General features: G+C 51.9%; 1 protein-coding gene across 1 annotated transcript; it reads left to right on the plus strand.

The window, feature by feature from the left end:
* Window positions 1-3170: 3170 nt before the first annotated feature.
* LOC140191341 (keratin, type I cytoskeletal 19-like) lies at window positions 3171-12900 on the plus strand. The gene is made up of 8 exons (XM_072248647.1): window positions 3171-3748; window positions 4973-5055; window positions 6706-6862; window positions 6966-7127; window positions 9392-9517; window positions 10657-10871; window positions 11821-11888; window positions 12702-12900. The coding sequence occupies exons 1-8, from the start codon at window positions 3299-3301 to the stop codon at window positions 12794-12796; spliced, it is 1356 nt and encodes a 451-aa protein (XP_072104748.1). The 5' UTR covers window positions 3171-3298; the 3' UTR covers window positions 12797-12900.
* The last annotated feature ends 787 nt before the right edge of the window (window positions 12901-13687 follow it).

The following is a 13687-nucleotide window of genomic DNA, read 5'->3' on the forward strand; positions in this document are numbered from 1 at the left end:
TTTTATGCTATTTTTAATTTAACTACTTAATATACATATATATATACTCACTGCAATTCAGTTATTTATTTTTTCTATATTATCATGTATTGCATTGTACTGCTGCCGCTAAGTTAATTTCACAACATATGCCGGTAATATTAGACCTGATTCTGATTTATTTAACCTTGCCTTTAGATAACCGCTTTTTCTCTTTTATTTCAATGTTTGTACCTTATCACATTGTGAAACACGGTGAACTACATCATCTGTAGGGAGCGTGCTCCATAACAAGGTTGTTTGTTTTCTTTCTCAGCTCAGGTTGGTAAAAGCTGAGTTAAGGGCACAGACAAGTACACTCATTTGTGAATTGCGATGAACTTTCAGACTATTCTAGTGGTGTTTAGTATTTTGGCTTTCTGAAGATTTTATGGATATTATTATGTGGCCATAACTGTTTAATGCTATTGCGTAGTGACTTTGGGATGATATCAGTTGGAGTTATTACTACTGGGACAATGTATATCCTGTTCATATTCCATAGCCTTTCAATTTCCTCTTTTAATTCACTATATTTCTGGTGTTTTTCACTGATTGATTTCTGTATGTTATGTGTGCTTGGAATGGCTATATCTATTAAACAAGTTCTTCTTGCTAGTTTATCCTGTAATATCATATACAGACAGTTACTATGGATTGTCCTATCTGTAATAACTGATTGGTCACAATATAATTTGCCAGATTCTGACTCTAAATCTGGATCAGGCTTGTAATTATAGCAAGGTGTGGTGTCTTTTGTGAGTTTGTATTTTAAAACAAGACTTTGGTAAGTGACGCTTGCCACTGAACTGTGCCTGTGCCCGTCCCAGGAAGTGTTAATCTGAGGGCATTCGTGGTTACATAATGATTGTTTTTTTTGGTAATTTGTCAGTTCAGTTCTTATTTTACTTTGTCAAAAGCAGTATCATTATCGCTGGAGGCTTTGGGACTTGTAGTTCAGCAGATCGGGACGCTGTGGCAGCGGCGGGCGGCGGGAGGGGAGAATTATGTGTGCGACTGCATCCTCCCAGAGTGTGTGGTGGGGGGTGGGTTACTACCATTAGCCGTAGTCCCGGTTGACGGAGCACCCACACTCTGAAGAACTGTCGCTCGGGGTCGCCCATGAATGTTGCGTCCCCCGGCTGTCTACGTGACACGCCAGTACGCGAGCCAGGGCTGATCTGCTGTCGGTGCGCCAGGCTCCCCGTCTCTCCACGCAGGAGCGGCAGAGACCGATACACCCTGGCCCCCGCAGCGCCGCAGGGGTCGCCCGTCAGCGTAGGTCTCCAGCTCCGGATTTTTCCCCTCGGGGTTTACTTCCGAAGCCGTCCCATCATTGGGTACAGCCGCAAGACAGCGGGAGATTTGAGATCAGAGTTTTCTTTCTCCAAGGTGAGCTGCCAACAGCGGCTGACGAGCCCCATCTGCCGGAGCAACTTGTTTTAAGGCGCCGATAAACCGCCTTTGCCCCTTCTCCTGTCGGTAGACACGGTTCCGCCGGGCTTAGTAGCTAAACCACACGTGAAGGCCGGGAGATGACTTGGTTGTCAGAGGCTGTTTGAGAGGAAAGCCATTGGGAGCATTTAATCCATAAAGGGGGCTTGTCACCACTCCCACCCCCGGCTCTGACAACCTGAAGGAACCGAACTGGCCGACAGATCTCCTCCCGCCTCCTCTCAACAAAATGTGCCGGTGACCCGTTTTAAAATTAACAACTGACCGTACATCCACTATCAACGGGACGGGAGCTGCGTCTCCCCACACCCTCTCCCTCCCCCACACTCACACTGGGTTTCTGCCGGGAAAAGTCTTTCGCCCTTTAAACGCTGGTTCCTTGTCCGTTCCTCTCCCTGACCTCCCGTCGTTGTTACATCCCACAACTATTTTTAATTAAAGTACACTTCATTCATCATTTGAAACTTTACAAGAATAACACACACAAAATGCTGGATGAACTCAGCAAGTCAGACAGAATCTATGGAGAGGAATGCACAGTCGACGTTTCGGGCCGAGACCCCTCACCAGGACAAGAATAGACCCTGAAAAGCCTTCTCCGTCTCACATTCATACTGAACGCGTTAAGTGGTGTTCTGTAGGCTTTCTGAAGAATCCAATGACAGAGTGGAACCTGTGCGGGGTAGTTTTTAAAAGTGGGGGGCGGGGAGCCGTTGCGCTGGGACAATTCCCCACTCCCGACCTCGGTAGTCCGGGTCCAGCGGACCAAGTCGCCGTCACCAACTGGAGTCTGCGCTGTGTGACCGCGACACCTTCAGTGTCTCGCCATGCCCTTCCTCCTTCGTTCCCCCACCCCAACCCGCTCTCCAAAGCACGCTGCAGAACCAGCTCCCTCACCGCTGGGAACTCACTGTTGAAAGTGGTGTTGAATGACTGGGATTATTTAAAGCCAAGAGCCCATTTGCCATTCAGAATCACTTTATTATCGCCGGCATGTGTCGTGAAATTTGTTTCTGAATCGCTGAGCGTGTGTCTTCAGGCTTCTGTACCTCCTCCCTGACGGTAACAGTGAGAAAAGGGCTACGGCAATACTTGGGAGGGGGTCTTCCTCACTCAACTCGGCCCCTCCCACTACAGAAGCGGAAGACATCAACACAGTTGTCTCCCTCCCTCCTCGCTCCCCCGACACTCCCACCGTTGTAAATCCGTTGACCCTCAGCTCGCTGTCTGAAATCTCTCTCTGAAATCTAATACACCCGATTGACTCGCAGGGACTGAGAACGAGGGCGGGTCCCGCTGTTACTGGCACCTTCACCGGCACTGCTACAGGGATCGATTAATGTTGAACCAAACCCCACACCAGTCATTATTTTTAAATATATCATTGTATGTTATAACCGTGTGCTTTCCCGCCATCGTTAACTTTATGCTGTGTACGTGTCGGTAACCTGTTTTGCCCCCCCGGGTCCCGGAGGAACGCTGTGGGCTTGGCTGATTTCGGAAGAGTGGTTGAACGACAATTACACATTTGCACTTGAACAATTAAATTTGGAGAAACTTTCTGTCTCTCTCTCCTCCAGAATGGATCAGATCTGCTCCGCGGCCGTGGGAGGCGGCGGGATCGTGGGTTCCGGACTCTGGGTGTGTCCCCCGTAACTCGAGACTCTCCAAGGAGCCCCAGGTGGCGGTCCCGCTCCACGCCCAGCGCTTTTTTTTTAACTCCCTCTCTCTCTCTGGGCGGTGGCCCGGCTCGGGATGAGGATATAAAGAGGCGAGAAGGAGGTGGCCGCACACCAGTGGCTCGGTGTAAGGCCTGAGGAACAAGATGCAGACCAGCTTCAGAAGCAGCAGCAGCGGCGGTCAGAGCTGGGGGTCCCGCAGCATGTCCGGGGTCTCTTCAAGCATGCGGGGAGGCAGTATGTACGGCTTCGGCCAGAGCCGAGCCTCCAGCTACGGCCTGGGCTCAGCCCTGGGCGCCGGCATGGTGTACGGATCCGGCGGCGGGTTCGGCAGCGGGTTAAGCATCGGGTTCGGCGGCAGGTTCAGCAGCGCGTCCGGCGGCGGGTACAGCATCTCCTCCGCCGCCTTGCTGAACGAGAAGCAGACCATGCAGGGCCTGAACGACCGGCTGGCGACGTACCTGGACCAGGTGCGCTCCCTGGAGAAGTCCAACGCCGAACTGGAGCTTCAGATCCGGGAGTACTACCAACAGGCGGGTCCCACCACCCGCGACTACAGCGAGTACTGGGCCACCATCAAGGGCCTTCGCGACCAGGTAAGAGCCCGGAAAAAGCAACTCCCATTCCCCCCAGTGATTGTCAGTGTGTGTGCTTGTGTGTGTGTGTGTGTGGTGTGTGTGTGTGTGTGTGTGTGTGTGTGTGTGTGTGTGTGTGTGTGTGAGTGAGTCTGTGTGTGTGTGTGTGTGTGTGAGTGAGTCTGTGTGTGTGTGTGTGTGTGAGTGTGTGTGTGTGGTGTGTGAGTGTGTGTGTGTGTGTCGGGGGAGGCGGGGAGATGTCAGGGTGCGAGGAGGTTGGCCATCAGACACCCGACCAGAACGGGGCCATTCAGCCCATCGAGTGTGGGCCGCCATTCCAGTCTGGCTAATCTTCTGTCCCTCTCAAATGCATCTTGGCGAAGTTACAGAGGTGGTTGGCCATTGCCTTTACGAGATGGGCGCCCCTAACCCCACCCCCGGCCATTACCAATACTCTTCAGAGATTGTCTGCCTGGCGTCAGTGGTCACATCACCAGCACTTGTGACCGGCATCGACTGCTCATACGACCGTCCACCACCTGATCTCACGGTTTCATGTGGACACGGTGGATGTGGGGAGGGGGGCAAGGTGGGCTAACCACCTTGCCCAAGGGTGACCCCGCGGGCTGGCGGAGGGAAAGGGGCGCCTCGCCGCCCCTGAGGACCTCCCGCTTGAAGACTACCCAACCTGTCTGCGGCCGCCCGTAGTAAACGAGTTCTACACATTCGCCACCAACCCCGACCAAAGAAATTCCTCCTCGCCTCTATCCTCTGGTCTGAGGCCGTGCCCTCCGCAGACAGGAGAACGTTAGGTGCGAGGGAAGGAATGGGGAAGGGCCGGGGCAGGGGGGTGAAGGATTGACTTTACTTCTCGCACGGCCATCGAAACGGGTCAACGTAGCGGGCCCTCGATTCACGTCTGTGCGATGCGGGAAGAAACCGGGAAAATCCACGTGGAAAAGGGGATCGAAGGCGAAAGGGGGACGGGCGGGGTGGAGGAGACAGAGAGAGAGTGGGAGGGGCTGGTGGAGAGGGAGGAGCTTGGTGGGGAGGGCAGGGTGGAGGAGGGAGGGGCTGGTGGAGGAAGAGGTAGCCCTGAGATAGACGGGGGCTGGGAGGAGAGAGGTAGGGGTTGAGGGGTTTAAGTTTAACCTTGCAAACCAGAAGCGGGCGGGACGGTGTGCCTGTGGTTCCCCACGTCCCCCTTGCTCCACCCGGTACACTTCCACCTCCTGTCTCCCACAGATCAACGACTTGATCCTGGCCAACTCCGGAATCATGCTCCAGGTGGACAACTCCAAACTGGCGGCGGAAGACTTCAAAGCCAAGTTAGTACCGAGCCTGCCGATGCGAGTTTTGGGTTCCAACTGACCGCGTCTGCCTCCTCCGGCCCCTTTCCCTTCCGCTGAAGGGCGGACAGTGGACCAACTGAGTCCTGCAGGTCGTCGTCTTCTTCTCCGGAAGTTTAATGGCGACTGGCGGACCAGAATAAGGTCCATTACCGCCAGCTACTGGACTGGAGTGTGGGGCCTAGAAACGGGAAGTAGACCCACCGTATTCTCCCCCTCCCTCCCCCCCGCAAAAAAAAACTGGAATAATATTATAAAAGGCTCATGCTTTCCAGAAAGTCAAATACAATACAGTGACACTGGTATCCGAACAAACTTGGCATGTGAAACACTGACAGAGATCTCAATCTAACAATTGGAAGTTTCCTTTTCCCCCTCTTGGGAACAGAGAAGAGCAGACACAGGCGCTCAGACAAGCATAGGCTCACAGACAGACAGACACATACTGCACTGCCTCTCCTGGAGGAACTCAGCAAGTCAATCAGCATCTATGGAGAGAAATCAAAACTCTTTATTCCTCTCCACAGATGCCTCCCAACTTGTTGAGTTTGTCCAGCATTCTGTGTGTGTGGTTTGCTCTGCATTTACAATATCTGCAGAGTGTCTTGTGTGGTTGAAAATGACATAGACTATCGTTAACATAAAACTTCCTCCACAGATGCTGCTTGACCAGCACCTTGTGTTTCTTTTTGCTCCAGATTCTAACAGCTTTCCTGCCTCTCTGTTATAGTATGCAGCGAATTCAGAGGTTTGGCATGTAATGAGTTAACAAAGGGGTTGTCGACCAATCTCCGCTCAAACCTCCGACTTCATTTCCAGTGCTGTACCCCTCTGGATCCCATATTTTTTAATGCTTCACCGTGAGCCCCTCTGGAGCAAATGTTTTTGTTCTTCGTCTAAGCATAGGGGTGGAAAACAGGATAGAAATGGGGGGCTCATCTCCCATCCAAAAGGATGCTCCTCTATTCTGAGCCCATGCCCTCTGCTCCTATACTCCCCACCTATAGGAAACATCCTCTCCACATCCACTCTATCTGTGTCCTCTGATCCTAGACTCCCCCAATATAGGAAACATCCTCTCCACATCCACTCTATCTGTGCCCTCTGGTCTTAGACTCCCCCACTATAGGAAACATCCTCTCCACATCCACTCTATCTGTGTCCTCTGGTCTTAGACTCCACCACTATAAGAAACATCCTCTCCACATCCACTCTATCTGTGCCCTCTGGTCTTAGACCCCCCCACTATAGGAAACATCCTCTCCACATCCACTCTATCTGTGTCCTCTAGTCCTAGACTCCCCCACTATAGGAAACATCCTCTCCACATCCAGTCTATCTGTGTCCTCTAGTCCTAGACTCCCCCACTATAGGAAACATCCTCTCCACATCCAGTCTATCTGTGTCCTCTGATCCTAGATTCCTCCCCGATAAGAAACATCCTCTCCTCATCCACTCTATCTCGGCCTTTCACCATTCGATGTGTTTAAATGAAGTCACCCCTCATTCTTCTGAATTCCTGTGAGTACAGGCCCAGATATCTTGTATAGTTTGGTGCAGGAAAAGCTTAACGACTTCAGCCCTGGCCACCGATGACCAAAATGTCCTGCTCTTTTCCCATCTCGATAGGTTTGAAACTGAGTTGTCCATCAGGATGTCCGTTGAGAACGATATCAATGGTCTGCGCACGATGTTGGATAACCTCACCCTCGTGAAGAGCCAGCTGGAGACCGAGATTGAGAACCTGAAGGAGGAGCTCATTTACATCAGGAAAAACCACGAAGATGTAAGCAATGGGCATAATTGCCCAAACATTGTGAGTCGTTTCTGTTCCGTGTCACTGCCGAGAATCAGAGGGTGAAATGGCTGCGTATTCTTCCTTCCTGCAGGAGCTCAGGAGCCTGAAGCCTCAGATGTCTGGTAATGTTTCTGTCGATGTCACAGCTGAAGACTCCGTGGACTTGCTCAAGGTTCTGGGAGAAATTCGGGCCAAGTATGAAGCCATGGTCAACCAGAACAAGGCAGAGGCCGACGATTGGTACAAGCAGCAGGTAACGGGGATCGTATTCCCAGAATCCGCGCAGAACAGGCCCTCCCGGTGCCTTCGAGCCCCACGGCCCAGCCACCCACCTGTTCACACGTCCAGGTGACCGCAGGGTATAGGGGCATATTCAGGCCATTCGGCCCGTGGCATCTTCTCTCCCAATTCATAATGGCCCATCCAATTTTCCTCTCAACCCGAATCTAGACAGAGGGCAATTTACCCTGAGCCCTTGCGTACTGCCCTGTCTTTGGAATACTGGAGCAAACTGGAGAAGTCAGAGATCTTGGGCAGAATGAGCAGCTGCCTCAGAGACACCGTTGGAATTCAACTACCCGGGCTGAAGCTCCCCCCACCCCACCCCACAAGATGTATTAGAACCTTGTCAGCCGTTACGGTATCATCCCACCCCGATCTCTGCACCATCACACGATGACTCAACACCTAGCCCTTGCACCTGTCACCCTCAGAATTCCAGGTTTAAGCCCCACACGGAAAGGAGGAGGACATTCAGACCATCATGCTGGTTCTATCCCTTCACAGCCGATCCTCACTCAATCCCTCAGTGTCATCTTCTGTAGATTTAAAATTAACATTTGACACACGATCAGTTGTCAAGGCAGAAGAGAAATCAGATTCCTACACATCCATGTGTTTCCTGGTTTACTTTGCCCCTCTGGAGCCACTGGGCTGATCAGCTTCTTTCTGCGCTGTTTGAGTGGAAGACACGGTGACGATTCTCTGGAACCTCCTGTCTCCAAACTTTAGACATTTCCTCCCTAACCATCCCACTGGTTCCCAAATGATCAAATTATCCATTACCTTCCCCACCAGCGAGCAGGCAACTATAGCTTTTCCAACAGAACATCGAACATTACAGCAGAATACAGGGCACTCAGCCCATGAAGTTGTGCCAACCTTTTCACCTACACCAATATCAAACTAACCCATCCCTCCTCCATTTTTTCTTCCATCCATGTATCAATCTATAAGTTTCTTCCATGTCCCTACTAAATCTGCCTCTACCACCACCCTTGGTAACACATTCCTTGCACCCACCAATCCCGACGGATAGAAGTTGCCTCTGACATCCCGTCCTACACTCTCCGCCAGTCACCTTAAAATAATGCCCCCTTGTATTAGCCATTTCCACCCGGGGGGAAAAATTCTCTGGCTGTCCACTCGATCTGTGCCATTTACCATTGTGCACAATTCTGTCAAGCCTACTCTCATCCTCCTTCACTCCAAAGAGAAACATCCCAGCTCACTATCATCATAAGACATGCTCTCTAATCCAGGAAGCATCCTGGCAAATCTCCTCTGCACCCTCTCTAATCCAGGCAGCATCCTGCTGAATCTCCTCTGCACCCTCTCTAATCCAAGTAGCATCCTGGTGGATCTCCCTCTGCATCCTTCCCGCAATGAGATGACCAGAAATAAACACAATTCTCCAAGAGTTGTCTAACCACGGTTTTACGCTGTTGCAAGTCTATCCACTCTACCAGGTGACACTGAGGGTCCCCATACCTCTCCCCCCTCCCCCATTCTCCCCAATTTCCTTCCTTGGGAAGCTTTATCACTATTCTTCATAACAAGATCATGCTCTCGTCTCACTGCTGCCATCAGGGAAAAGGTACGGGAGCCCCAGGACACACACCACCAGGTTCAGGGACAGTTATTACCCCTCAGCCATCAGGAAGGAAGTACAGGAGCCTCAGGACACACATCACCAGGTTCAAGAACAGTTATTGCCCCTCATCCATCAGGAAGCAGGTACAGGAGCCTCAGGACCCACACCACCAGGTTCAGGGACAGTTATTGCCCCTCAGCCATCAGGAAGCAGGTACAGGAGTCTCAGGATCCTCACCACCAGGTTCAGGAACAGTTATCACCCCTCAACCATCAACCATGAATCAGAGGGGATGACTTCACTTACCCCATCATTCAAATGCTCCCACAACCCTTCGGCTCGCAGAGGGCCCATCACCCCTACTGCAGAATCGGCAGCTGACAGCCGCTCACCAGAGTCCGATGTTGTGACCCAGTCTTTCAAGTTGTCCCCAGATGTATATCCCATTTTTTCCTTCCTCTCCCCGGGGTGAGGTCTTTGGAGCTACTGTAGGTCCCGGGATGGGGGAGTGTGGGGGTTTTAGACACGTGCCCGACAATAGCACCACCCCCAACAGACCTTTCACAGACGAGTTTTGGACATCAACAGTGTAGTTGTGTGGTACGTCTGGTTTGACAATAAAAATTTACTTTCAACTGTTTCAGTTTGCGGCTGTGCAACAGGAGATCAGCATCAAATCGGGTGCCATCGATGGGGAGAAATCCAGACTAACTGAACTGAGGCACAGCTGTCAGGGGCTGGAGACCGAGCTGAGCACGATGCAAAGCATTGTGAGTAACCCGCCGGGCTGGGCTGGTGGTGGGGGAGGCCAGGCAGCCACCCAGCTATTGATTGATTGATTGATTGATTATTCGCAAAGGTTGTATGTCCGCAAAGTGACGCAGGGTACAGGAGTGTCTGTACATGAGGTGACTCTGACAGGAATTAATAAAGTAGTGGTGACTGGGGGTGTGGAGGGGTGGGTCAGTGGGTGATTGGGTCTGTGGAGGGGTGGGTCAGTGGGTGATTGGGGGAGTGGTGGGGTGGGTCAGTGGGTGATTGGGGGTGTGGAGGGGTGGGTCAATGGGTGATTGGGGGTGTGGAGGGGTGGGTCAGTGGGTGATTGGGTGTGTGGAGGGGTGGGTCAGTGGGCGATTGGGGGTGTGGAGGGGTGGGTCAGTGGGTGATTGGGACTGTGGAGGGGTGAGTCAGTTGGTGATTGAGGGTGTGGAGGGGTGGGTCAGTGGGTGATTGGGGGGTGTGGAGGGGTGGGTCAGTGGGTGATTGGGGGTGTGGAGGGGTTTGTTAGTGGGTGATTGGGGGTGTGGATGGGTGGGTCAGTGGGTGATTGGGGGTATGGAGGGGTGACTCAGTGGGTGATTGGGGGTGTGGCGGGGTGAGTCAGTGGATGATTGGGGGTGTGGTGGGGTGGGTCAGTGGGTGATTGGGGGTGTGGAGGGGTGGGTCAGTGTGTGATTGGGGGTGTGGAAGGGTTGGTCAATGGGTGATTGGGGTGTGTGAAGGTGTGGGTTATTGGGTGGAGGTGTTGATCAGCCTCACTGCTTGTTGGAAAGTCACTGTTTTTTGTGTCTGGAGGTCCTGGCGTGGATGCTACACATCTTCCACCGTGACAGGAGTGGGACACACAGTCCGGGAGCAGGGTGGGTGTGATCCTTAATGATGTTCCCGGCCCTGTTTCCGGCACCTTTCTGTATACGGATGGTGGGTAGGCTGGTGCCGGTGTAGAGTTGGGTAATTTTGACTACCCATTGTCGCGTCTTCCTGTGTGCTGCCGGGCAGTTCCCGTGCCCAGCGGTGATGCAGTTTGTTCAGATGATCTCTACCGCGCGTCTGTAGAAGGACGGGAGTTCGGGTGGGTGCAGCCCGGTCACTGGAAATCCCCCTCTCACCGTCCACCTCTTGCTCCCAGATCAACTCGCTGGAGGGGAACCTGAACGAGGTTGACATGCGCTTCTCCGGCGAGAGGGCCAATCTGCAGATGACCATCAACGGTCTGGAAGGGGACTTGGGCGATCTCCGCGCCAAGATCCTGTCCATGAGCCAGGAGTACCAGCGGCTCCTGAACATAAAGAGCAGACTGGAGGCAGAAATTGAGACCTATCGCAGGCTGCTGGGCGGCTACGGGTAAGCAACTCGCCAGGCCAGACTCGAACCTGAATACAATCCAGTCCTAGAACATAGAACAGGACAGGCCCTTCGGCCCACAAAGTTGTGCCAGGCTTCTAACCTTCTGTAAGATCAATCCAACCCTTCCCTCCTGCATTTTCCCATTATCCCTGTCCCTATCTTAGAGATTCCTCAGTTCCCTAAATGCTTATGCCTCTCCCACTGCCCCTGTAGGGCATTCCAAATGCCTACCACTCTCTGTCAAAAAGAAACGCAACCTTTTACAACGCTCCCATACTTTCCTCCCCTAAAAGGTGTGGCCCCTCATGTTACCATTTCTGCCCTGGGAAGAGACTCAGCTGTTGACAAGGAAGTAAAATAATACAATCGAGTAGATAAAAAACTCTACATAACAAAGTCTGATTAAAAAATGTACAATATACAAAAGAGGGCAAGTCGTGCAAATGTTGAGTAAAAGTAAATTAATACCGAGAACATGAGTTGTTGAGACCTTGAAAGTGAGTCCTGTAGGTTGTGGAAGAGTTGTAGTTCAGAGTTGGGCTGAGTGAAGTTCTTCAACCTGCTTCAGTACCCTGTTGGTTGAGAGGGTAATAGCTGTTCCTGAACCTGGTGCTGTGGGTCCTGAGGCTCCTGTGCCTCCTTCCTGATGGTTGAGGGGTAATAACTGTTCCTGAACCTGGTGGTGTGGGTCTTGGGGCTCCTGTACCTCCTTCCTGATGGTAGCAATGGCAAGGGAGCCTGGTCTGGATGGTGGGGGTCACTGATGACAGATGCTATTTTCTTCCTTGTAGATCTGCTCGATGGTGGGGTGGGCTTTGCCTGTGATGTGATGTGAGATGTGTGCTAAGGTTCTGTGGCAGGCAATATTTAATTGGAAGTCTTGACCTCTTCCCACTCCCCGCCCTTCCCGTAGTGCAAGGTCACACTCTGCCCCTTTGTTTTTCAGGGGTCAGTCTTCTGGCCAAGTGTCAAGCAAGTCAACTATACAGAAGACGGTGGTTAAGGAAGAAAGAAGTAAGTAGGCCGTCTTACCGTGTCTGCACGGCACAGTCAGTCTGAAAAAGTTTGGTCATGCGCTCAAAATCCTGGAGGAACTCAGCAGGTCGGGCAGCGACCAAAGGATGTTTCCTATAGTTGCGGAGTCTAGGACCAAAGGACACAGATAGAGTGGATGTGGAGGGGATGTTTCCTATAGTGGGGGAGTCTAGGACCAGAGGACACAGATGGAGTGGATGTGGAGAGGATGTTTCCTATAGTGGGGGAGTTTAGGACCAGAGGACACAGATGGAGTGGACGTGGGGAGGATGTTTCCTATAGTGGAGGAATCTGGGACCAGAGGGCACAGCCTCAGAATACAAGTATGTATCTTCAGAACAGGGAAGAGGAGGAATTTGTTCAGCCTGGGGGCAGTGAGTCTGTGAAATTCATTCCCACAGACAACTGCAGTGGCTAAGTCATTTGGTATATTTAAGATCATTTGGTACATCAAACAGAATTAGGCGCATTATTTCTGCTTTAAGTCTACCCCAATAACTTGACGTCCACAGCCATTTGTGGCAACGAATCCCACAGATTCACCGTGCAGTATTTCATGAAACTGGAGGCTGATAGATCCTTCATTAGTCAGAGTGTCAAAGGATACAGGGAGAAGGCAGGAGAACGGGGTTGAGAGGGATAGTAAATCAACCATGATGGGATGGCTGTGCAGACTCGATGGGCTGAATAGCCCAAATCTGCTCCTGTGTCTGATGGTCTTGTGACTGCTGATTGGTGACTGTATCAGGCGACCGTCCTGTGAGATCTCTGACTGACTGTTTTTCATTTCAGAGCCCATTGTTTCAACCCAGACCAAGACGTTCACCGTGGTGGAGAAGGTTGTGGACGGGAAAGTGGTGTCTTCTCGTATGGAGGAGATGAATTAATCAAGATGGCAGAGGGGCCTTGGAAAACGACAGGGGAGACTTCCGTGCACGGCTTTAAACAGATATCAAGTGGTTTTTTTGCTTTCTGTATCTCTGAGACGTGAATAAAGGCTTTGAAAACCAGCCATATTGAGGAGTCTGTTCTGTACTCCAACACTTTCCAAACAGCCACTGACCCCATCTCTCGGCTGAGACCTTGTGAGGTTACAGAGTCATAGAGCACAGAAACAGGCCCTTCAGCCCATCTAGTCCCTGCTGGACTATTAATCACATCGAACTGCTCCAGGACCACAACCCTCCATACAGCTCCCATCCACGTACCCATCCAAACCTCTCTTAAGTGTCACAATCGAACATGCATCCAGCACTTGCGCCTTCCACACTCTCACCACCCTCTGGAGTGAAGAAGATTTTCCCACCCCACCCCATGTTCCCCTTAGAAAACCACATTTCAACCCGCACACAAAGCACTGGAGCAACTCGTCAGGGCCGGGCAGCGTTTCGGCCAATGAACAAGCAGCTGACGCGCCGGGCTGGGATCCTTCTTCGGGACTGGAAGTGAAGGGGCAAGGAGGACAGCTGGAAGGTGATAAGCTGGTCAGGTGGGAAAGGTGAAGGGCTGAAGAGGAAGGGGTCCGATAGGTGTAACCCTTGGGCTCAGCCAGCACGTGTTCGTGTGGGGGAAAACAACTCCTGGCCCCGCAAAAGCCGAGACATCTCCTTAATCTGGACAGAGGGTTAGTAAAGAAAAAAGTGCCATTTTAAGGAAAAAAGTCTATTGCGCATCGTTGGAACTCACTGTCCATTCATTTGTTCCCATCGACCTCCGAGCATAGCCGACCCTCGGACCCTCGCTCCTCAGTCCACTCCATCCAGGGGTCTTCCGATTCT

Source organism: Mobula birostris, chromosome X (genome assembly GCF_030028105.1).
Source record: "Mobula birostris isolate sMobBir1 chromosome X, sMobBir1.hap1, whole genome shotgun sequence".
Taxonomy (NCBI): domain Eukaryota; kingdom Metazoa; phylum Chordata; class Chondrichthyes; order Myliobatiformes; family Myliobatidae; genus Mobula; species Mobula birostris.